Source organism: Meriones unguiculatus, chromosome 21 (assembly GCF_030254825.1).
Source record: "Meriones unguiculatus strain TT.TT164.6M chromosome 21, Bangor_MerUng_6.1, whole genome shotgun sequence".
Lineage (NCBI taxonomy): Eukaryota > Metazoa > Chordata > Mammalia > Rodentia > Muridae > Meriones > Meriones unguiculatus.
This window is the reverse complement of record NC_083368.1, coordinates 5,061,598-5,086,892: the sequence shown is the minus strand read 5'-3', so window position 1 is coordinate 5,086,892 and position 25,295 is coordinate 5,061,598. Positions and strand designations below refer to the sequence as shown.

Below are 25,295 nucleotides of genomic sequence, written 5' to 3'. Positions count from 1 at the left end.
AGGATCAGGATGAAGCTCTTATCTGCTGCACCAGCTCCTTGCTACATGATGATAATAAACTAAGCCTCTAAGTCCCTATTAAATATTTTCTCTTATGATAGTTGCCTTGGTCATGGTGTCTCTTCACAACACTAGAGAAGTAACTAAAACCCCATTATGTAATTAATTTTAGCTACAAAGCATATTGCATAGTTTCAAAAGAAATAATGAAAACAGCATCTTGATTTACACATTTGCTTTATACTATTATAGAGTATTTTTGAATAAAATACATTAAAGTAGACATTGTTAGGAAATGTGCGAATGGGTCCACAAATCACACCACAAGATCGGTTCCACGTGGGAGGTTTATTAGGGGAAGGAGGTTACAGAGAGAGGGAGGGAGAGAGAGAGAGACAGAGAGAGAGACAGAGCCAGAGAGAGGAAGAGGAAGAAGAGAGAGAGAAAGGGGAGGGCTCCAGTTCTCTTATAGGGTGACCCAGGGACATGCGCAGGTAGTTTTAGTCAGCAGGTGGTCTAGGTGTCTTCACAAATGCTTGATAACCGGTCTATCTGGTCCCTTGGAGCTGGCCATAGAAGTGCCTGCTTACTGATCCCAACAGACATAAAAGAAAGAAGTGAGATGCAAAAGGAGAAAGGAAGGAGACCACCCCATAGCATAACCCTAACTGATAACCTGTAACAACCCACAGTACCTGTGCGTGTTCATAGGCACACAGAGTTCGTGAGCTCATCAAAAACCCACGAATGTGCAAATGTAGCTGCTCCCTAAATCAGAAAGCTATCTGAAAAGACTACTTAATTTATTTTTTTACATTTTACATGTAAATTTTACTTTTACGTGTAAATCTGTTTGCATACTACATATTCCTCAAAGCATTTGAAACAAAAGAAAATGCATTGTAAGTACTCTATTCCCCTCTAGACAAGCAGTTAGAAATTCCCTGTCTCCTGACAGATATGCTTTACCTCTAGATGAAGCATCTCTTTATATTAAAATCTTGTGTTCATAAGTAAATCTGCAGTTAACATAAGGATAGTCTGGCACAAGTACCTCAAGAAATATTTAAACTTGTAACGTCACCCACCTCACTGTAAACCGTATATTTCAGCCATGGACTATGAAAATTGTTTACATTGCCTGGAGAGTGTAGATAACCAAGTGCGGCAGGGAAACTATGCCTTTTTGAACTACTTCGATGGTCACGCTGGCCTCCTCGCATAGTAAAAGCAGCAGAAAGTGTGGGAGGTGTTAGGGCAGCTCCGCCCTCCTCTAACAGGTGTTGCAGGGGTGCAGACATGTTCATTTTGGCCTTGGTAAACACCAACTCTAAAATCTTTTTGAATGAGTAGCTTAACATTCAAATGTATAAAAAGTTCAGGATAAAGTGTTTCCCTACCCGGACTCTTGGCATCCGGTCCACTACTCTGATCAATTTCTTATCTATTCTTGCAGAAAACTTTCCTATGTATATGATTAATATGCTTATCACCACCCCTTAATACAAATGAGCACACTCTGGATACACTCTCAATCTTGACATTTTAAAATTTATTGTTAGGTTTTTGCTTTATTAGTTGTCATTTTCCCTAAAATTGTACTAAAGAGATTTTCCTTACCAATAATGCATAAAGCTGTGCTTGTGTTCTGCCCAGTTCACGAACCCCAAAACACCAGGAATAAACAGATTCCACTGTAAATACATGAGGGTCTTTTTATTATAAATCATTACAAGCTGCAGCTTGGGCCCACACCCCCCACCACCGAAGCAGTGAGAGCCGAGAGCCCCTTGCTCAGGTTAGTTGGGTGATTTAAAGATTCTGGTCCCTCCCAGCATGCCCAAGGCAGGAGCAATTCCTGCCTGCAAGCATCTATTGGTCAAAATGCCACATTTTGAATTGATTGGCTATAGGAAGGTCCCCAGACCATTAATGATCTGGTGTCCTTCCCTACTGGGGGGCCAGTTTCCTAGCAACTGTATCTCTAGTGGGTGGGGAAAGAATGCATTAAGGCGGTTCTTCCCCTCAGGGCATTGCTGGACTTCTCCACCCACCTAGTTCAGGCCTTAAATATTAATAATGGCTGCTAATTTTTAATTTTTTTGGTCTCTCACCTGTGAGATACGCTGCTCACTATATCATATTCACTGTATGCAATGCTGCTATTCATGTAAAGAATGCCTAGTCCATGCTCATTTAGATTGCTTTCAATTTCATGTACTCAGTAACCTGGTGCATATATGCAGTAAAAAATTTCTATGAAGGCATTACCGGTGGACTCACTGAACCAAAATGCCAAAGCTCACATTGCCTTGTATATTTACAAATGTTTCCCTCCAGAGGCTGTCCTAACTTACATTCTCAGAGGCAGAACATCAGCTATGAGAGCATTGTCTTTGCCCTGAGAGCCAACCCCAGGGTCGCTTCATGTCCAGCTGGAGCAAATTATTATATTTTCAGATATGTTTCTTGCCATTAGAAAAAACTATACTTACCTTTGTGCCCCCCCCCCCCAAATTATTTGACAGTTCCTGGAAACAATCCAGATAAGTGGTTCTCAACCTTTCGGTCAGGACCCCCAGGGTTGCATGATCCTTTCACAGGGGTTGCATATCACACATCCTACATATCAGATATTTACATTAGGACTCACAACAGTGGCAACATCACAATGATGAAGTAGCAACATAACAGTTTTACCACAACATGAGAAACTGTATTAAAGGGTCTCAGCATTAGGAAGACTGAAAATCACAGATGTAGATTTTCACAACCCAGAGGCTAGGCTGATACTTATCTAGTGAGGATAGGAGAGTAGAGTGGTCTGCTCAGCCTCCTACTGTGCACAGGACAACAACCTTTCATCAAAAAGAAGTGTAGAACGCCTCCATTACTAGGGTCTTAGAGCATCTTCTTCCCTTCATCATCCAAAATACATCTTGCAAAGATCTACATTTTTCAGAGTAAAGTATGTGCCAAATACATATAATAAACTCACTTCTGTTGTCATTTCGGGGCTTTTTGTTTCTTTCTTTCTTCCTTCCTTTTTTTCTATTACAACACCCCAAATGTCACAGTGATTTGCAGGAATAGGGAACCTTGTTTGTATTTTTGCCCTGAATCTGTGGAACAGAGCGGCACTCAGATTATTAAATAAATGCATAAGTAGTAACCATCTTACCTGATTGTCTTTGACTTAAAGATCATTTTCCTTTTAATCAAATCCCATTCTATTTTACACTTAATCCTCTTTTCTCTTGAGTTGAAATGACCCTTTTTCTTTAAATTTACACGGGCAATTTTTTTTCTTAACTTTCAGACAGGAGTCACCAATTGAATTAGAAATAGTGTTCTACTGAGTTGAATATCTATAAAGTATGTTTTATTGCCACAGCACTAAGTTTTTAATCACTTAACTGTTGTTCTCATTTATAGCCTATGATTGAGGTTGTCTTGTCTCTTTAAATGAATTAAAGCTCCTCAGGGGACAAAAGCAAAGCATGTTTGCATTCCTGATGCCTAGCAGTGTTTTACCAGCAGGAAGGCAAGGCTGTGCTAGTGTGTGGGCTCCCTCACCTCTCCTCCCTTCTTTTTTCCCTCTCCCAATCCTCTTTTTCTAAAAAAAATCTATTTAAGTGTCTTCTCAACTCACAAGCCAATTCCAACAATTCTAACCCTAGCAAAGAAACCTACCCATTCTTGAACACAGGGCACCCCAGATTCTTTCTCAAGAACAGTACATCCCAGGTTCTTCTTTCAGACACACAGAGCAAAGGGACTCCACAGCAGAAGAAGCTGGGAGCTAGGGCCATTTCCTGGCAGTCTCTTCAGGGGTTTCTGAGACTTTGAAAAAAGGAGTGCCATGAGCTCAGCTAGCTGTACTGCTTCCTCTTCACAACATCTCTTTTCATCACTGCCAGTATTGCCCTCAGACACTTTCTCATTCATCCATCCAAAGGCTCCAGCATGAGAACCAGAAGAGGGGCTCCTCACTGTTGTTGCTGGACACAAGCTAGAGGCAGAAATCATTCCTAACATTCTGCCCACTGAGCTGCTCACCTCAGCTCCAGGAGAATGACTTTGCCAAAAGGAAAGCAGTCTGAAGGCTTCATTTTAATTAAGATGTGGATAGTTGAGGACCACGGATGGGGGAGACAGGTGGAAACAAAGGAGGACCAGCAAGATCAGCAAGGGAGAAGGAAGGACTGGGATGTTGTGCAGGAGGCTGAGTGGTGTGCTTCACTGCTGCTAAATATATCCTGCAGAAAGTCGGGGTGGAAGGCAGCTTTGATCATATCTAACTTGGGTTTTTAAAATGCAAATGCAAAAATGCAAATACAGACTGCTGGGTTGACTTCCATTAGCTTGTTATTTAACTACTGCTTAGCCCTGAATCCCCCTTGCATGATTTTTGCAATTAAAATAAGCTTACAATTGAAGCACTTCAAAGCTGAGTTGCAAAAGAAGAAAAAACACCAACCTGTGAGTATCTTTCAGACAAGCCAAGAAAATGCTTGATTAAACAAGGTGTCAATAGACACCTTAAATCAAGGAGTCAGCTCGATTAAACAAGGTGAAAATAGAAAACAGAATTGTTGCAAATGCTTATTCTCAAGAATTCAAATTAAAAAAATAAATAAAACATCCTTTAGGAATTTTTAAATGCTGTTTTTATCCTGCATTTAAATTGTGGCTGGTTTTAGCCACAACTTAATCCAGAGGTAGATTTCTCAGGATTACTAAAATCACAGCTTTTGATTTTGCTGACATAAGGTTCAGATATCTCCTTGCTACCATGATCTAAAAAGAAGAGTGCCCTGAGGGACTTTCCAACCAATGCGGCGCTCAACCCTAAGACCCACCCCATGGAAGAAAGTCAGCTATTAACAATACTCTGCTATGCTTGCTGTCAGGAGCCTATCAGAGTTGTCCTCTGAGGAGCTCTACCCAGCAAGGGTTCTAAACAGATGCTGAGATTCATAGCCAAACATTGGGTGAAGCATAGGGAATCCAGTGGAAAAGTGGGGATGCAGGGGAGGGGGAGGGAAGGAAAGGACCTTGACTTGACAAGAGCTCCAGCAGAGCCAACGAACCGGGGCCTAAAGGGGCCTACAGAAACTGAAGCACCAAGGGCCATGCATGGACCAGACCTAGGCCCTCTACATATATGAAGCTGATGGGCAGCTCAGGCTTCATGTGCAGCCACTAGTTAGGGCATTGGAGGTATCTCTCATGGACTCTGTTGTCTGCCTTTTGATCACTTCCCCCTGATGGGACTACCCTGTCAGGCCACAAAGGAGGACAACAAACACAGTCCTCAAGTGAGTAAGAGCTGGGATGGGTGGATAGGGGGCTCCCCTATTCTGAGGAGTAGGGGAGGAGTGATGCAGGAGGGAGGGTGAGCCTACGACCTGGATATAAATTGAATAATTAAATGAGTTTTAAAAATAATTTTAATTTAAAAAAGAAGAGTGCTTACTGGTGTGCTGATTTCAAGTGAGCAGGCCACGTCTTCCAGATGGCCATCTTTAGATGAGAGCCTGAGAAAACATATAGTAAACTCATTTAAATATTGACATAAACTTATAAAGTACATTGCACAGTTTCTTCATAGGTGAGTTTTGACCAATGACTATTAACTAATGACTTTAAGGTCATAATAACCTACTATTTCTTCTAAGTGCCATGCTCAATTGTACTCGCCTTATTATTTTACTTAAGCTCTCTCACACTCTTTAAGGCAGGTAAATTCTATTAATTGGCATTTTCCTGATGCATCTGAAAAGATCCATGCACCGTGATGGGAAGACTCCCGATGGTGGTCAGAGGCACTATTCTGGCACTCTTTTCTCTGCTGAAAGGTGCTGGAAATGCTGTCTGGACCTTTCCCTAAAACAGGTCATGAAATCTCCCATACAAAAAAGCATCTTTTCTGGCAGGTTAGAGCAGCCTTGTCATAAGAGAGAGGGGTTCCGATGTTAGCTGATCTTCTTTATCCTGCTATCTCCCATGACCTGCCAGCCTAGCAAGAAAGCTCAGGCTTAGTCATTTCTTCAAGTCTTCATTTATCTGTATTTTTGAATTTTTACTTATTAGTATGTATATGTGTGTGTGGTATCTGTAGACACAGGCGCATGTGTATGGAGGTCAGAGGAGGCATTTCTCTCCTTCCACTTTTACATGGGTTCTACGGGTTAAACTCAAGTCACCATGCTTTCATGGTGATCACCTTTACCCACTGAGCCAGCTTGGCAGCTCTTTTTTTTTCTTCACATTTTAGGAAGGTTCCTCCTCTGTCATATGAAACATTCATTAGATTCATGTGCACATGTATTTTAATACTCTGCCTTCTGTCAGTCAGATTTACAGGCAGTATTAAAAAATTAGTAGATTTTCTTTCCCTCCTCTATAATGGGGATGATCCCCTTAAAAACACCTGCAAGCAGGTGTGCACACAGGTGTGTGTTTCTAGATAGAGGGCCCAGAATTTTCATCTTCTTGGAAGAGGTGTGGCCTTCCAGATGTGCAGACTGGATTAAGGAGGGCAGCAGTGTCTGGAGTCCTAACTTAAACTGTCTAAGTTGATACTGGAATTAAAAGGTTGTATTTTTCACAACTCTTAACCAAATCAGCTGTCCCTCCTCCGGCCTGATAATGCTCCTTGCCCTGGTTACTAAGCTCCATGCAAAAGTAGCCAACTGTGGGAACCTGGGGGTCACACATGTGTCTGTATTTTAATCCAGTCTCAGCTATTTATTGCAAATGCCATTTCCTAGGATCCCCACCTGCAAAGCAGAGCTCGGAGCAGGACAGTTGCCAGGCATTATTCTGAGGATTAAACAGGTTTGACACTTAAATATCTGTGTGGATGCAAAGCACAGCTCTTTTCTCAGAATGAACAGAAGATATATTATACTGAACCAAATGGGAGTGGACATAGCCTGGGATAAGGACTCACACTTTCCTGAATGACAGGTTCTAATGTGAAAGTAGTTGCATGAGCTGTTAATAGTCATAGACCCAAAGAAAATCAGAAATTGAGGCGTTTGCCAGTTACATTGGTGGGGACAGTAGGTATGTGAGTTACAGCAAAGTGAAGAAATCTGGTCTACGGACTTTGGGTGCTGTCCAATGAAGATCTTAGGTTGGGATGATGGAAGCTAGCCCAAGATAATTTTGTCTGGAGGTCTCCCACACTGCAGCTCCCTGCAAACATGTATTGTAATCAACAGTTTATGACGCTTAACAAGGGTGCAGCTTTAATCCTAGAATCTTCATCCATTTTCCCCAGATGGCCTCACAACATGACAGTTGTGAGTGTGAACACGTAGTGTTTTAGGATTTACAGTGGCACCAGGCAGGCTCATTATTAGAATCTGTAAAGATGAGGTGGCAAGAGAACAGCCCTTGGGAGAAATAGCTGGTAAGGTTTTGTTCTCTTGGGCTTCCTTGCAAAATTGTTATATAGCCTGAAGAGCTGGCCCTGAATCTTCCATCCTATGCCCTGGAAATAAGATGAGTCTTTGGTAACTTTATGATTAGACACACAAGCTGTCTAGACTAAAGGATGTAGACATGCTGGGCAGAGGGAGACAGAACAGACTTGGATATTGGAAGAGTGGCAGGAGAAAGGGTTAAATGAGGAAACAGGTTCTGACAAACATTCTGATATGAACTCTGTGATAAGAATGTGCTAAAGCAAGTCAGATTCCATCTAAGAACTAAATAAATAAACACACCACTGGCCAAACTGAAGGGTGGAAACTGTCCCCAGAAAGAACACCCACAACCACCATTTCCAGGGCATTAAAGATGGCTGATCAAAAAGGACTCATGCTAGCACCTAGACCCTGCTGAAGTGGATCACCTCTGTGGCCCACCACTGGGTGCCAAACTGTCACCACAAAGCAATTATCCCTTCAAAAAGGGTAAAAAAAATGGTTTATTCTGAATGAAATGAGTGACCCTGGCCTGGGAATGTGAATTTAGGTTGGACCAATGACATGCTCCAAAATAGAAAAGTCATAAAGATATTTACCATATACATTGGTGAGGACATTAGATAGGCAGGTTACAGCAAAGTTAGAAAGTGTCTTTATAGATTTTATATAATGTCTGATAACAATCTTAGCTTTTAGGATAGTGGAAGCTAAGGTGTTTTTTTTTTTTTGTTTTGTTTTTTTTCTGATAGTTACAGACATGTTAGGTCTGTGCAGTGATGGGAAGGAGTGGCATTGGATTCCAAATAGTCCAAGATAGGTTAATTGTGGATCTTCATCTTTCCAACTTTCTAACAAGTTCTAGTAAGCTTTGTAGAGTCCTCAATATAGGGGTTGGTTGGTTGTGTGTGTGTGCATGTGTTTGTGTGTGTGGTGTTGTTTTTCTGGTGACTTTAGTTCATACTTGGAATGTAGAAAGTAATAAATGTTTGCTGTACTTTGTAGAATAATTCTAACCTGTTGGGAATTTAGGATTCATGTTCAGATTGTGTTTGATAAAGGTAAAGATGCTTGAGGTCTTTACACTCTATCATCTCTTGGCTTCTGCCGAGTCCCACTTTCCATGGAATTCAGTGATACACAAGGCCATTGTCTCATTCTTCTAGAAAGCCAGTAAATGGGAGAACCTGTAGGGGAAATGCAGCTTGCTCCTTGTCAGCCTCTTACTGAAGCAGCAGAGTTTGTTTTGTTTTCTTCTGTTTTGCTTTGCTTTGCTTTGTTATTACTATAAAGTGCACCCATGCTGCCCATCCTTTTTGGCCAGGCAGCCTATTTCTCTTCTGCTTTAGACAGAGGTACCTTAGACACATGCCAAAGGCAAGAGCCCAATCAATGCCCAACTAAGGAGCTATTAGTGCTGGGCTTTTTAAAGAAAGAATCGTGGGCTCTTTGCAATCTGTGGGTATTTCTACAGGTAGAATCATCTGTACACAAAGCCAGGCTTGGCAGCATGAGCTCAGCTGCATGTGCCAATGACAGAGGCAAAGGCCAGCAGAGAAAGGGGTGAGACAACCTTACTGAGTGGTGTCAGGTCACTGATAGCCCCTAAACTCCTATCTCAGTCACTAGAAGTCTAAAATCAGCTGTCAGAGAACTGAAGGCTGAGGTTCCTAGAACACTGAGTGTGTCATTAAAGAAGCATGCCATAGGCCTACGTCCCAGGCTAGAAAAGCAGCCAAAGGTAATAGCTGCCCGAGGGGTGCTGGCTTCTGCTTGTCTTGCAGTGTCATCCTGTTGGTCAGAAACCCAGGCCTCCTATGTTCTTCCTGCCTCATGCTTTTCCCACCACCCAACACCTCAGGTTTGGAAAAACTCATGAAGGGCTGAGGTACTTTGCTGCCTGCCTTATTAAGTGTGGGTGTCTGTTATGAGAACAGGGGGTTGACCTACCTTCAGCAAGAACCATAAGTAGTTTAACAAACATCCTTCTACTTTGATGTGTCCTATCACTAATTCTACATCTGTGTCCCCTGACCTCTTTCCTCGCTTCAGCCTTGCTGCCTGGGCAAATTAACAAGTTGCTACACATTCTTGTGTTATTTAGCTGTGGGTCCTCTCTTGCTTCCATTGCAACAGTCTTTACACCTCTTAGCATTTTACAGAATAATTTTTTTTCACAATCTAGGATTAAAGCTTAAACATTATGCTTCTTAAATATCCATACGGTGCTTAATGTGTCTAAAGATACCATTTGTTATAAGTGCTGAAGCCAAGGCCCCAATAAGCTATTACTTACCTGAGTACACAAATAGAGCTGCATAGCAAAACTGATTTCTGAATTCAGAGAGGCTGTCTCAAGTCCATCTTTGTGGGTACCAGGTCAGGCCACCCACAGAAGACTAGAAATTAGGCAGGAATATCCGCTCTGTCAGCACTTAGAACAAGACCCTCAGACTCAGATAATAGGACTCTCCTAAACTTAAACAAGAAGGCACCAAGGGCCCAATCATTTGGAACATCTGTGCCTATGATAATGTCTTCTCCATGCCACCTAGTCACTGGGAATATAAATGATATGAAAGGAGGAATAGGAGACACAGAAAAGAGGGCTTTAATTGAGAAAAGGGGCTATACAGAACAAGAATAAATAACCCTAAGGATGTTTGAAAAAGCCTTAAGGGGAAACATTTTCTTTTTTTAAAAATATATAACTCTGTATATGTTTGCCAAACCGGACAGACAATGCTCTTCAATGAACAAAAGCCCATCTAACAAGAATACCATAGTAGCATGCTTGAGAAGCCTGTATTCAAGTTGTTGGTCAGGGTGGAGACTGTGAGAATCCCAAAACATATAGGTAGTTTCTGTGCCCTTAGCGGCTTCCCAGGGGTTGACCAAGTCCCTACTGCTGAAGACAGCAGGTGACTGGACACAGGACTTGGAGAATTTGAACTGGATCTGATCTGAGGGTGTAAGGAGGGGTGTGACGTAGGAGAAGTTATAGAGAGAGGACAAAAAAGTGCTACATGACAGGAGTTACAGGAGGATGTGACATGGGAAGAGTTATAGGAGAGGACCCAAGAGGGGTTATAGTGAAGAAAGGAAAAGGAGAAATGATGCACTTTTATTTCAATTAAAATAGAATAACCTTTTTTAAAAAAAAAAAAAAAAGCAGAAAAGAAATCTGAATTTTTATGAGCTGCCTTTTGTGTGACTTCTCCTGGGAAGATAGGGACGAACATCTGTGAACAGGGCAAAGGCATCAGACCAAATAAAAGATTCCATCCACGTTCAATGTGATGAGCCAGTGATTCTTCCGGGATGCCACAGAGGAACATGGGTGACTCAAAGCCACTGCATCACCAAAAAGCCTGCCCAGGTGTGGTGATGGCTCTGCATCCCTGAAGATCCCTATGTACCAGCAGCTCCACTGGACAGTCCCTAGCAACTGCTTCTCTCATCTACGGAAGGGGACTTGTAGCTTTGTGGGCTTCCTGAACCTTGTAAGTCCTGAGACTTTGAAATTTTGTTTCCTAAGTCTTAGGAACTTCCCTCCCTTGCTCTGCTGGAGGGGATGCTCCGATTAACTCTTAATTATTAGGAAGAAATAGCTACACAGCAGATCTTTTTAATTCAAGAAAGCAAAAAAAAAAAAAAAAAAGCAAGGGCAAAGGGGAAAGTGAAGAAAGAAAAGAAGATAGTGGGAAGCGAAGATACTGGGAGGGAGGGAGAGAGAAAGAAAAGGAAAGGGGCCAGAAGGAAGGAAGGGAGATGGAAACTCTAGGGAAGGATTCATTCTATCCAGATGTTGCCTTTTGTGCGAGCGTTGATGTTGTCTGTTTTCTTTGGCGTTGTTGAGACCTAGTCCTGTACCCTAAGCTAACCTGGAGCTCACAATCTTCTGCTCTACTCTCCCAAGTGCTGGGATCAGGGTGATGCTTAAACTACATGTTTGTACTTTAATGTCTGTTTGATATGGTAGAAACAATAGCTTCTACCGTTTGGTGGAAAAGGAGGAAAAAGTGGGGAGCATTTCAGAGCTTGGATGCTATGATGGGTCCATTAGCAGTTAATCGAGACCAGTATCGATTGCTTCTCTACTAAGGGATTTAGGGTTAACATGTGTTAGCTGATCAGTCTTGTCTTTTCCTCTTTAGTCTTAAATTGATGGATAATTTGACCTCTGTTAACAAAACTAATGAAAGGAATCACATTTCAGTATGAAGCTGACACTACAAATGAGAAATGGAAATAACACAATGACTGCTGAAAATGTTGTGAGCTCTTTTTTTTTTTTATCGGAGTCTTTTAACTTTCAGATGACAAACTTCAAGCCGTTGCTATTTTATATTTCTACTTGGCACACTCATTTCTTGGATACAGCCTCATGACACAAAAGACAGGCTGTTCTCCTAGTTTTATGAGACCTACCAGCTTTGCATAGCAGGTATCCAAACTTTAATAGTCTAAATGTGGATTATAGGTACACACAGTTTAATAAATAAGACATCATCATTTTCTTATTTCCCCAAACAATGATTTTTATGTTTTCATTAATATTTAAATTCATAAATTAAAATATCCCATCACTCTGGAGTTTGTCAGGGATTTAATAAAGTCCATTTTACAGGGAAACATCATCAGCTTACGTTTTTTAAGTAGAAGATCCTGCCATCTATCCTGTGGAGGGAACAGAAAATAATCCAACCTCTCCTTCCTGGCTTCCTGGGGTTCATAATATCCATGGAGAAATGAGGCATTAATACAAGAAACAACTAACTGTACTAAGTGGTATGTGAAAATTACAATTCAAAGAACAATGATGGCCAACCTGTGAATGATCTTAAATAAAGACTATGATTCAATGCTTTAGAGGCTTTTTGAGAGAAAATTAAATTCAAATTGCAGGACACAGGGCATTTTCAAAGGATGAGGGAGGTGGAGAATTAGAATTAAGGCCCAGTGATCACAAATGCAGGATAAGAAGAAAAGCAGCTGTAGTGTTGTACCTGGGAGCATTCCCGTGAGAAACAATAGAAAGGGGAACCCTGAGAAAGGGCATCAGCGTGCAGACAACAAAGGCTGAAGCTGGATAAAGATTCAGCATATGAATGTAAATCAGTTAGAGAAATACGTTTGATTTATCCTGAGATTTCTCATGATAGTGGACCAGCGAAATAACTAGAGGTAGAGGAGGTAGAGTTCTCTGTAAATAGAATTTTGACTGAGCATTTGATGATGAATCTTCTAGTGTGAGCTTGACTGTGTCTACATAATTGTGTATGCCCTCCACCAAAACCTAGGGAAAACAAAAAAAAACAAATAAACAAAACAAAAAACCTTTTATTGCTTATAAAAATGGTAAAGCTTTTCATTTAAAAAAATTCTTGTCCCAACTAAATTTGACTTTGTCTCATCTCAGTAGTCTGCAGCCTCATTTAAGAGTGTGTAGGTTGTTGCATTATCCAACCTATGGAAAGAGGCAGGGCTCTTGAATTGTACAGCTTTAGAGATCTGCAGAAATCATGTGGTCAATTGTACCAGTGAGGTAATCGGGAGCCCAGAAAATGAAGTGATGAGCTTGAAGTAACCACCTGCTTGTAAGAAAGATAACTTTAAATAGTCATCACCACTTGGTTATTTTTCCATAAGAATGAATATACATCCTCTTTTCTGTGCCTGGATTTGCTCATTTAACCATGTTTGAGAAAATTCTTGCCAAGGGATTGTTATGCCTTTATTTTCATGGTTATGTTACCTATCCTTTGAATGAACACAGCATTTATCCATTTATCATTCGATTGATAGAGTCTACCTCATCAAGTCAGGGATGTGCTTTAACAACTAAATACCTTCCTTACAAAGCTAAAGTGAGAGCTTTTGTGCCTGAAACAATTAAGATTCTTTCTTACACATCAATCTTTGCAAGTGTAGTTGGTGTAAAAAAAAATCTCAGTGTACTTTTATCTGATGACTCGCCTTCATTTCTTAAGCCCATTGGTTTCTTGTTAACTTTGCATTCTCATTCTTTTACTCACTTTTTACAACTGATTATCTGGTCCCCTTTAAATTTTAAGGGCTTTTGGTACAATGTAGATATTTCCAAATGTCTTCCAATTTTTGCAAACATGTTTTTCTCAAATCTGTAGTCTAAAATATATTTTAGGGAATTTTTGTTACACAAAAGTTTTGCATTTCACCAAGCTATCCATGGTTTTTCTTAATTTATGTCTTCTAAGATCATACTATTGTAGTACACTGATGGTCCCTAGATTGTATTTCTTACTTGATCTTTATTTATATCTTACATTTTAATGCTGTAGTTCATATAAATACATCTGGAATTTTTTCACATAAAACATGAATAAAAAACAAACCCTCCTTTTCTTGTAGATAATTTATTAGTCCTTTCTATTATATCTGTTAGACTTAAAATGCCTCATTTATCAATGACTAAAATCCCAGTTACATCCATACCCATTTCTGGATACTCTGTTGTAAAGATTCCCGATTTCCTCCCACCTTGCCCAGTACTTCATAGATTTAGTTCCAGTAGCACTACAGGGTTTTTATGATTCTAACAAATCAGATTTTAATGATGACTTCTGAAGTCGTTATGGAAGATAGTCATATTAAAAACTCACTCAATAGACATCACTGGGATATGGGAAGAAACTAACCAGTCAAATAGTACAGTTTGAATATTTTTTCAAAGTCTTTCTACCTCAAGTGGATTTTTATATCAACAGATATGAGGCATTTTTGTTGTGGGTTTCTTGTGTGTGTCATTTTGTTGTCATTTGCTTGCCTGCTTTTCAGTCCTAGGGACTTAACCTATGTCCACTGCACATTCTAGAAGCTGCTCTGCTACCGAGCTATGCCCCTAACCCTTTTCACACCTTTTAAGGTCTCACTGCCTTGCCCGGAATTACCTTCCCCTTCTACTCAAGCTCAAGCAGGCCTTGAACTTGGGACTCTCCCACCTTTGTCCTCTGAGCTCTGGGAAGATGGGCTTGTACCACCAATCTAGTTTCAAGCAGGAAATGAGCCTATGTGTTCTTACAAAGAAAGGAGCCTATGTGATCTTATAAAAGTGCAGTTCAGTGTTTTTTTTTTTCCTCCTAAAGAGGTATGCAATATTAATTGTCATGTTTTCTTGATTCCACAGGCCAGTTCTTCAGAGGGCTCATCCCTGTATCCCTCTGAGTTCCAACTACTTCCTAGTGGAAAGCATACTTGGAACAGACACTGGAGTGCTGGTGGAGAGAAGTCCCATGGGGACTGTACCTGACCCTCTAAGAGTGACTAAAGCGTCTATAGTGGCAGCTTCTGGAAAGGAAGAGCTGCAGAGTGTCTCACCACAACCATCTCAGGCAGATAAGAATGCTAGTGGCATTGGCAATGTCCCTGTAGAACTCAGCCACAGGCTCAGTGCAGCTGCTGAGACCCTGATGCCTGAGTCCAGCCAGGAAGACATGGCATCTCCTGATGTCCTCAATGAGGTAGAGCAAGCATGTTCTGCACACAACACTCCTGATGACTCCCAGCTTCAAGGAAGAAAGGAGTCAGCAGTACCAGGCTGTGAACCTACTTCAGGAAAGGTACTTATATCTGCACCAGTTTCAACACCAGCCATTCAGCACACTGACCATGCCATCCCAGGTGACCCACGAAATTCTAACACCTGCCCAGTACCTGAAGATTTCTTGGTGAAATTAAAGGCAAACTCAAACAGTGAGAAACCTGAAGAGTCAAGTTGTCCTACCCGGGTCACATGTTACAGCAGCAAAAATCAAATGCTCTGTGATAGTCCTTCTCCAGAAAAAGGCCAGGGAATTGTGCAGGCTCCAGATACATCAATGGGGGCTCACTCATCCCCGTCTGCAGATGGACCTGAGGGGGAAGGGCAGAAAGCCATCAGTAATATCACAGTGGGGTCCAGTGAACCTCAAGCAAAAGAAGTATGCACAGAGAACCAACAGCCCTCTGCTACTACCTTGTACACCGTAAATGAAAGGTCTGAAAACCCTCTACTATCCCTCCTCACCAGTAGAGATGCCACATGTTCTCCAGATGCAAAGAAGATGCTGCTGTCAGCACAACAACCGCTGTCAAGGTTCAAGGAAGCCAGTACAATGACCTGCCAAACTGAAAGCGAGGCTAAGGATGACCCTGGCAGAGCTTGTCAAGACGCCGAAGTACAAGCAGTGGCTAGTGTGGAGAGCAGATCTGTCTCTACCAGTCCCAGTATTCTCCCTGCATTCTTAAAGGAAATCCAGGCTCCTGAGCACGAGATTGGCCAAGAGCAGTTGCGTGTAATTTGCTATAGCAAGGGCAGTGAAGGCCATTTGTTGGAACTCTCTAACAGCATGGAAGACCCCCAGGAGTCAAGGCAGTGTCCTGTCATTGTACCACAGGTGCACATCCAGGCAGCTGCTGATGTTCCTGCAGTTTTCAAAGGGGCGTGCAAACTAGGGAACCAAGCAGCTGAAGCCCTTAAATCTCCACTGATCCACGCAGCCTGCAATCAACACCAGAGTACAGAGGGAGATGGGTGGTCTTCAGCAAGCAGAGAGGCAACCTCCAGACAGCTTACAGGTTCTAATCCTGGCTCCCAGAAAGCTAGCTCCATTGACCAGATTTCCCTCATGGCAGGAAATCAAGCTGAGATAAGTCATGGGCTGGGGAACTCTGAACCCACGCCACCTGATTTTATAGTGAAAACTACAAATGACCACAAAACAGAGCCAGGCTGCAAACTGCCTGACCCCCAGGGAGGTGCCAACAAAGAGGACCAGCTGGAGAGCTTGGACCCAACTGATAAAAGAGGTACAAAGGAGGAGAAGCCCGCTTCTCCTCTTATTGTAAAAGAGCAGGCACCTGCAGCCACCAGCACCCTACATGCCAAATCCCTACTGCTAAATCCTAAATCCCAAGGAAATGAAGCTGCAGCATCAGAGGTCAGTCTGGCCCCCTCTCCAGGGAGGAAGAACCAGCAGAACACCTTGGAAGAACACAGACAGACCAAGACAGTCACGAGCCTGAGCCTGCCGTCCGATGGCACAGGTGACTCCAGTCCAGGCTCTGGCAAGAGGACCCCTTCTCGCTCAGTCAAGGCCAGCCCGCGCAGAGGAAGCCGGGTCAGCGAGTTCCTGAAGGAGCTCAACGTGACAGCAGCTGTTGCCCAGGTGGGACTCACACCTGGCGAGAAGAAGAAACAAGTTGGTGCAGACTCCAAACTGCAGCTGAAACAATCCAAGCGAGTCAGGGATGTGGTGTGGGATGACCAGGGCATGACCTGGGAAGTGTATGGTGCCTCCTTGGACCCAGAGTCACTGGGAATTGCCATCCAGAACCATTTACAAAGACAGATTAGGGAACATGAGAAGTTAGTTAAAACACAAAGTGGCCAGACTCGAAGATCTATTTCCTCGGATTCTTCTTCAAATAAGAAGCTCAAGGGGAGACAGCAGGGTGTTCTGCAGTCCATGCTGCAAAACTTGCGGCGCCCCAACTGCTGTGTCCGCCCCGCCCCGTCTTCTGTGCTGGACTGAAAGGGAACAGCACTGCCGTATGAGTTGTGTTTTCCTTGTGACTATCCATGTCAAAGCTTAGAAGTCGGAATTTCTGTTTTGTTTTCAGTTTGTTGTTTTCTGGGAGACCTGGGAGTAAAAGCAACTATTAAGGTTAAGAATTAGCTATTATGAAGTATTGGCTCCTCCATTAAGTAAAATGCCAGTTCACGTTGATAGAAAGAACACTAGAGGTGAGGCAAAGCTTGCTGATGGTCTGCACCCCTAATTCAGAAAAACGATTCTCCTCTGAGGTGTTTTCATACATTATTGTTTGCACACATACACACACGAGCCATCTGCTGTGTTCACCTCCGTCTATCATAGAGAGGTATTTCCACCAAAACATCTGCTTTATGTTAAAACTAGCAATACCACTATTAGCAACACAGAAAATTTCTAGTCTTACTGAAATGAGGATGCTAGTCTTACTGAAGTCAGGATGCTAATACCACAGAAGCTTAAGTATTTTATAAACCTTAATGTGAAAAACTGATACAAATTTGATCTATTCCTGCTACAAGTAAGATGAAATGAAAGTATTCAAAAGTGTATAAAAAGAATATCAATTGGCTATAGGCATCTGAAGCTAACCCTTTTTCTGTGAACAAGTTATTGTTAGAAAAATTAGCTCCAAGTATGAATACTGCCTGCACCAAACATGAACTGATGTCCGTACATTTTCCTGCATTGAAACCAAAGGGCATCTCTGTCCTTTTGACCAAATTAAAGCAGTATTTTCTTACACTAGAGGCAGTGTCTACGACCATAGTCATAAGATTAAGGATAACAGTAAATTTTGTGTTGTAAATGTGTCTATGGCAACAGTTTCTGATTGCTTAAATGTACAACCTAGATTCCTTCAGATTTATCACTTTAAAGAGACATACCTCAGAGATCTTCATGAAACAATGGTTTGAGCTCTAGGTGGCCATGTTCCCTCGCTGGTTTCTACGGAAGGATAGACATGGAAAAGGGGAAGAGGTTGGGGCGCTGAGCTGGGGTCAGCAGCAGCTTGCACACTGGGGTAATGTAGAGAAGGAGCATGGCAAAGGTTTAGGGAAGGCCTTCCTTCCAGCACTCCTGGTCCAGACAGTGCTAATCTGAAGGCTGCAGGTAACACTTCAGACTAAGGTATGGGAGAAAGAGCAGCAGCTAACTGCCTTTGCTGAAATCACTCCCAACAAGCTAGAAAAGAGGGCCTGCCGTGTGTTTTTTTTTTTTTAGAGACTCAAATATCAATGGTATAGCCAAATATCTATTTTGATTTTTTTCAGTTTATTTCTGTTTTATAGATTATAAACATAAAATTATACCTGAGCTCTAGGACCTGAGCTATATTGCATTTGATTTCTATGAGAGCAATTTAACTGTGTATGTAGCTGCATAAGTAGGCCACAGTGACAGCACCCTCTGAGTTGGAGAATGATAATTACAGTGTTATACTTGGAACTTATAATGAATTTTTTAATAAGGTATATTTTCAGTTTCTTACTAATTGTCCTCTATTAAGGATGCTTTATAATATAAAAATTACTGTCAAATTACTGATCAAATTGCTATATTAATGATTAGAGATTTAGTATAAAATTCTCTCTTTTAGTGTAAGTACTCATTTGTCTCAGACACCCTTGCCGGGACTTTATTTGTCTCCTACCTTGCACACACTGGAGCCTTCTGTCATACTTTGGCACCCATGCTGTGTACACACAAGTAACTCCCTGCATACACAGGAGCAGCTGTCCTTGGGTCTCTCTCCAGATGGGGGCCCCTAGAAGTGCTCTAACAGGATGTTCCTAGATTCAAATAGGAGAGAAGAAAGAATTCTGGTTAGTACTAAGGTTGTGGGTTTAGAGTAAAGATAGAATGCATACATAGTTGAATGAAACGGAGGCCTGAGAATTTTGTCAGCATCTGTCCCAAATTCAGTAATTCAAAACTGTTCAGTTTGGTGTGGTGCCTATCAAATCAAAACCTTAAGAAGAAATATTTCATTAATAAATTTGTTTTTCTTTGGTACCAGAACTAAATTCTTCATTTCTACAAGACTCTAGGAACATCACAAAATGATATAAAGAGCTTTTTGCTTTGTTCCTTTTGCATCATACAGAATTGAGAAGAAATGCTTCACCAAATGGCACTAAGCTGGGAACCTGTTCAGGTGTTTGTATCATGGTACCTACTCTTAGCAAAACCCCTAAGTCCGTGACATAGCATTCAACCCTAACCTTCAGAACATCACTGGGACCTCTTGCCTTCTTCATCCAGGGGGACACACAGTGGCTTTCCTGGCAGACTTTTCATTACTTTCTGTTCTTGCTTTATCTGTGTGACATACAATGGTTTGAGAGTTATTTGTGTCTATCCTTAATTTCTTTCACGTGTCATTTAGGCCTTCCTAATACATCTTGAAATATAGATAGTAAATGTTTTATTAAAGAAAGAAATAGAAAATATTTCTGGCATCAGTAATAAAAGAAGTGAGAACTCAGGGTTTTGAAGTACATTTACCATTTACAATGTAAAGATGTTATACCACTTACCAAGAAAACACTAGAATTCTTATTTAAACTGTCATTGTTCTATGACCAGGGGACAAACACCCCAGCTTCCATTGAAATTTGTTCATTGTGAATAATTTTATAAGAACATCTTTTTGAATTTGATTTGCTGACATGGCCACCTATGTAACATATAATAAAATACTGATCAGTCTTTCATTTTGAACCAACAGCATAAGATAAATATTTTGTAGTGTCAAAGTTAGCCAGAAGCCTGTGTGTATGTATGTTCAAAATGAAATAGTTGTAAAATGGATTCATATGGTTTTTTACCATGACAAGTTCTGCTATGCTGAATGTAATTTGATCTTTGATGATTTTTTTGTTCTTCACAGTCATCCAATGCGCACTATTTTGGATATCTGTGTTTCCTGTGTTATAGCTTAGGTATAAAGCTGAAGTCAGTTGGACTGAATGTGCATGTGAAGCCTTCACTTAGAGGTTGGCCTTCGGAACCAAATCCTGAATAGGATCTTGCTGTCTTAAAGCAGAATGATAAGAATAAGGAAATTGCCAGATGTTTGGATCTTAGAGTCTAAGGTTTTGCTGTTCCCAGTTTGTGCTGTTTTGCTTTCTTTGGTGATACTCCATCATTCTGGCGTGGTGTATATACTATACCAAAAACAGAACACATGTGGATTTCAACTTTTAATAGTAGGGGGTGTGTGAAAGTGTGCTTTTAACGTTACTTGTACACTTTTTATTCATTGTTACATTTACTACAGATACATGAGAAATCAGTTTCCTTTTACTTCTACAGTGAAAGTGTTTTTAAAAGACCCCATTTTAATGTGATGTAATTCACTAAATCTCTTGTCTACTTTTTCAAATCAGTATAAAAAAATGTATTAGAATTACATTTGTGTATAGTTCAATGTGCTTTTATTGAACACTGGCCACTCATGGCCTTATGTAGACTCAGATTTACTAATCTACAATGCTGCCATGGAGATGAGGCTGTCAACTCTCTCCTGCTTTGTTCTTAGTGCTATGTGAAAAATAAGCTTTTGAATTCCCCAGTGTGGCGACACAGTGAATGAGCTTAAGTGAGCTGACAACATTGTCACTGCCACTGCTTTGTCTACACGGTGAATCAGAAACCCTGCTTCTGTCCATGTCAGTACCTACCCTGTCACATTTATTCATGAGCTGAGCAATTTTTTTTTTTTTTTTTTTTTTTTTTGGTTAGCTGTGTTCCTTGATGTGTGTGGTCCTAATGCAGGTCAGCTGCTGCCCCCTGGCAAGTGAAATGGGCAAATCTGTGAATCGCCTGCCATCCTTGGGACCATATCCCCTCCTAACAAAATTCTGCAAGTGATTATAAAAGTCATCTGCACAGACACATGGGCTTACGAATAACCACATAATTTTGAACATTTTTGTTAAATAGCTTTGTAAATACTGAAACAGATTTCTGTGAACTCAGTCTTACTTTTGGAACAGAACGGATTCTCTTTGGCTACAGAAATCAAATAAGTTTGATTTGCAATGGCCAAGAAAGTAAATGAAGAAGTGAGGTGGGAAGTCTCTTCCTCACAGTGATATCTGCTAGAGGTCTTTATTGCTATATTTAATGGTGAACACTCACCAGCTCAGCTACAAACTTGCCACAACCGAATAACCTCTCTCAAAGGAAATCCAGTCCATCTGTAAATGTGTGTATAAACAAACAACAGACAATCCTGAGAACACCTTGGCTGTTGGAAAAATAAACGTGATGATAATTATATAGGACATCCAAATAACAGCAGATTCAGTGAGATGAGTTGCGGGGGACAGAATGGTGCAACAAGATGTTATTAATATATTTTTTTTCTAAGACTCAGATATCTCAGAAACCAATTTGAGAATAAAGACTGTTGACCATGAATCTAAAGACAAGCAATACAGTGCCAAAAAGAGGCAGTTAGACCAGCAAGTGCATCAGCTGTGCTCATACATTATGTAATTATCGTTTGCTCCGTGAAGATCGACTAGCTCAGAGGACACATGGAGGCACAAGTTCTGCTTTCAGATGAAAGACAAGTTAGATTCCTCACAGAGAGAAGCAGTGACTATGAGCAGAGATTGGCTGGCATCGTGTCGCATGCCAGCCACACAGAAGAGGAGCCACTGAAAGTCTTGCTCACTTCACACAGAAATCAGCTTCAACCAGAAACTGTGTTCAAAAAAATAAAGACCCAATGTATAGGAATTTCTCTTCCTAGACACCAGCATGACAGATGGAATTCACTTTACTCAGCCCAGTGGACTGCCACACTTAGCAATGAAAAGCAGGCTCCCAAATGAAAAACGACTAAAACATGAGCCCTTCTAGCAAAAGAAGCCTCAAATAACGCCTTACAGAGAATTTTCTAGATGATTTATGAATACTAATTACTCATCAAGTGTCTTTCTGAGTTCAAGTTCAAAGTTAATTAGCTGCAAAGCATTAGGAATTAAGTCACATATTTTACACTTCAGGAAAAGACGCTGATGATCAACCAACAAAACGATAATTATGATGAGATGTTCTCATGATTTATAAGTGCTAGGAAGAATTAAATGGGAGAGTAAGTTTAACCTCTAGATCCCTTCAATGTGGGAATGTTGTCAGGGTTTTTCTCTCCCTTGGGAGAAAATTATAGTTTGGTTTTGGTTTGGGGATTTGTAGATTTTTTTTTACACTGCTGCTAGAATTAACTTTTATTTTAAAAATTAACCTGTTTGTTCTTTAGAGAAACTTATAAGTAGTTAAACAGCTTCTGGTTCCAGTGACTTTCAATTATGCTGTGTGAAGGTGATGTGGAGTGAGCTGCATTGGAAGAGCAGAAGGAGCTTGTCTTTGTCCAAAGGCATTCCTAATGATTTTAGTGTAGATTCACTAGCGTTCATTTCAGGCCACATCTGGGAGTAAGTCACTTTCTGTCATGTCTTAAATGATACAGACACGTTGGAAAATGGCAGTATGCTAGTCCTGCACTTCTGTCCTTAAAAAGAGGAAAGACTAATAATGCTTGCTGTAAGGGGATACCTCCTATTAGAGATGAGAAAAGTCAACCTGGCCTGAAAACTCAAGAAAACCTCTTAAGGAGCAATTACTAAATCTCTATATTTATTTACCTCTGCTGTACTAATGTGTGGAAAAATATGTTGTGCATAATACTGTAGCTGGTTGTGGTGTGTCCATAGATTATATAAGCGCGCTCAGTCTGTGAGTGATTGCTTTGCCACTTTTATGTGTTGTTTAAAAAAAATAGCATGCTATAGCTCATTTAAAGGCTGTTTCCTATCAACAAGTAGGTTTATGCAGGAAAGTTAATAAAATCAACAAAATGTGTGCGTGTGTGTGTGTGTGTGTGTATGTGTGTGTGTGTTCAGTGACAGAACTGATCCTTTTGGAAGAAGGTGAAGAAGGACTTCACTTGGTTTCTTTAGCATCCAGAAGAGAAGCCAGGATAATTCCCGCAAAGGCTGAGTGCAGTGCTCAGTACACTGGCATGTTACTAAGTATGCCAGAGCTAATTTCACATGTCATTAGTCACAAGTAAGGTCAGTTCTTTGACCACTGGGTGGACTTACATTTCTCACACATCCTCTGTGTTAACTGTGTGACAGTATGTACATACCGTGGGTGTGATTGTGTACATACCTTGTATGACTTATCTAAATTCTCTGAGCAGTAGAAGGAAAGTGGAATGAAGAAATAACTATTCAAAAGCTTCAAAATAACTGATCAATATGTATTTTCATTTTCTACACATAAAAATATATATATATAGCCAAATGTAAATAGCATATCCAAATAGATGTGCATACAAAATTCGTTTTATTTATACTATTATATTTAAATCATTAACAAAACAACTAATTATTAGCTACATCTTTCCATTTACTTTTCCTATTTTGTATCTATTGTTATTGAACTTAATGCTCCTATTAAGCGATATTACACGCAAATGGCAGCTTTTAATGTGTAAGAAAGCCCAGCCCAGTTAGTATCTCACTGAGTCTGGTAGCTGAACAGCTTCAGTGTATTAATGCTATTTTCTAAGTACAGAACCATATTTTGGAAATGACACATACTGAGGAAAACCACTTATATTTTGAAAGCTGAATTTGGACCTTTACCAATATTTATTTGCACAGCCTGACAGAAAGCTTACATTTCTGTTGAACTTATGCCTGGATTTCTTTAGTGTGTATAATCACCCAAGATAGACACAATCACATGCTTTTCTCCTGAGATTAGTAAAACAATGTGTACCCACACCAAAGAGAAATAACAGATCAAAGTGAAAACAAGTTATAATGAAATAGTACAACAAGACAATTGGGCATTCCTGCAGAAAGACTCACATACTCTGCAGAATAATACCAGGGCCAGTGCCATGCTCCAGTTAGTGGAAATGGTGAACAAAAATAGCTGGTTTATCATGGTTCTTCAGAGAATTAATCAAATTCCCCCATTTTGTCTCTAAGAAAATCTCTTGTTGAATAAAGATCTGAGACTGCCATTCTTAAAAGTTAATACAATTTGACCCTCGTTCCATGACACTAAAAATTATGTTAGCTAGTTGCTGGGCTGACAATGCGAATGAAAATACCAGAATTACCCCTTGATAGAGAATTCCACTAGGAAATTACAAACACAACCACTTTTCACTAAAGGTTAGGAATAATATTTGAATACACACTCATGGGTTAGGAAATGAATGTGTCATCTTCACACCTTAGAAATGGGTAAAGGCCATTGTGCAGACACTACATGATGATGGTAGGTGGCCAGTTTACCAATGAGAAGAATAGAATTCCTGAAATCTTGATGTTCACCATATACTCTTGCATAAAAGAAATGTATGTGCTTTGGAAAATGCAGATTAATTTAAAGATCACCAAAGAACTGCCAGTGTGACAATCATTTGTGTACATTCACTGAAAATGGTCAAAATGAGCTACAATATTTAATCAGTGGGAAATGGTAATCTTCAAAATGCAGAGTATGAGAATTATGGCATCATGTCTTTCTACAAAGATCATAAAATAGCTTCTTTAAGAAAGTTCCCATCTCTTGGACACTGTTAAATAAACCTTTTCTCCCAGATAGAGGTAGAAGGTCATGGTTATATAAAGATGATTTCACAAGCAGGCTCCAACCTTCATTTCACATTTGTTTATTTTTAATGGATGATTAAAATACTGAGGTTCAATTACTTAGCTACTTTTGTCCTCAAAATTTTTGAAATATGGTTTTTTTTTGCATCTCACTTCCCATAATAAATATAATATGAAATAAAATGTCCTATGCTTCTATTGTTGTTACTGTTGTCACCTCTGCTTTGGAAATGTTCTTTTGGCCCAGGATATATGGAGTTGGTTGATTTCCTGGCTGACACTTTTCTACTAGGAATGTGCAGTAAAGCCAAAAGTATGTACCATGAAGGAAATGTGCTTGCCTTAGATTATAATTGAATTCTTATTGGATCAACAATGCCTCCTGACTACCTTAAGCACAGGTTCTCCTACACTTGATGGCATAAGGTAGTTGAGAGAGATCTATGCATTTATGTGCAATTTTTGTGTGCCTGTATGCATGAGTGTGTGTGTGCATGCACAAGCCTGCACAGTGAGAGAGATAACAGCTTAGTACTGCTAGAAATGGATGCAGAGTGGTGGAACAGGAAACCTAGACTGCTTCATGTCCACACTCTGCTGCCTCTCAACTCCAGATTTTTGTTGCATAC

At 40.5% G+C, this 25,295-nt stretch overlaps 1 protein-coding gene and 1 long non-coding RNA gene across 2 annotated transcripts in view; one reads left to right on the top strand and one right to left on the bottom strand.

Moving 5' to 3' along the window:
- The window catches only part of Gprin3 (GPRIN family member 3), a 68,540-nt gene extending 43,691 nt beyond the window's left edge, over nt 1-24,849 (top strand). Inside the window, exon 2 of the mRNA XM_021650236.2 lies at nt 14,608-24,849. Coding sequence (XP_021505911.1) covers nt 14,714-16,993 — 2,280 coding nt within the window. The 5' untranslated portion in view covers nt 14,608-14,713 and the 3' untranslated portion in view covers nt 16,994-24,849. The remainder of the gene's footprint in view (nt 1-14,607) is intronic.
- LOC132649756 (uncharacterized) lies at nt 336-15,335 on the bottom strand. The gene is made up of 4 exons (XR_009588288.1): nt 15,205-15,335; nt 5,480-5,540; nt 1,621-1,694; nt 336-589 (listed from the first exon to the last, which is right to left on the bottom strand). It is a non-coding gene; the product is annotated as an uncharacterized LOC132649756 (long non-coding RNA).
- Nucleotides 24,850-25,295: the final 446 nt, after the last annotated feature.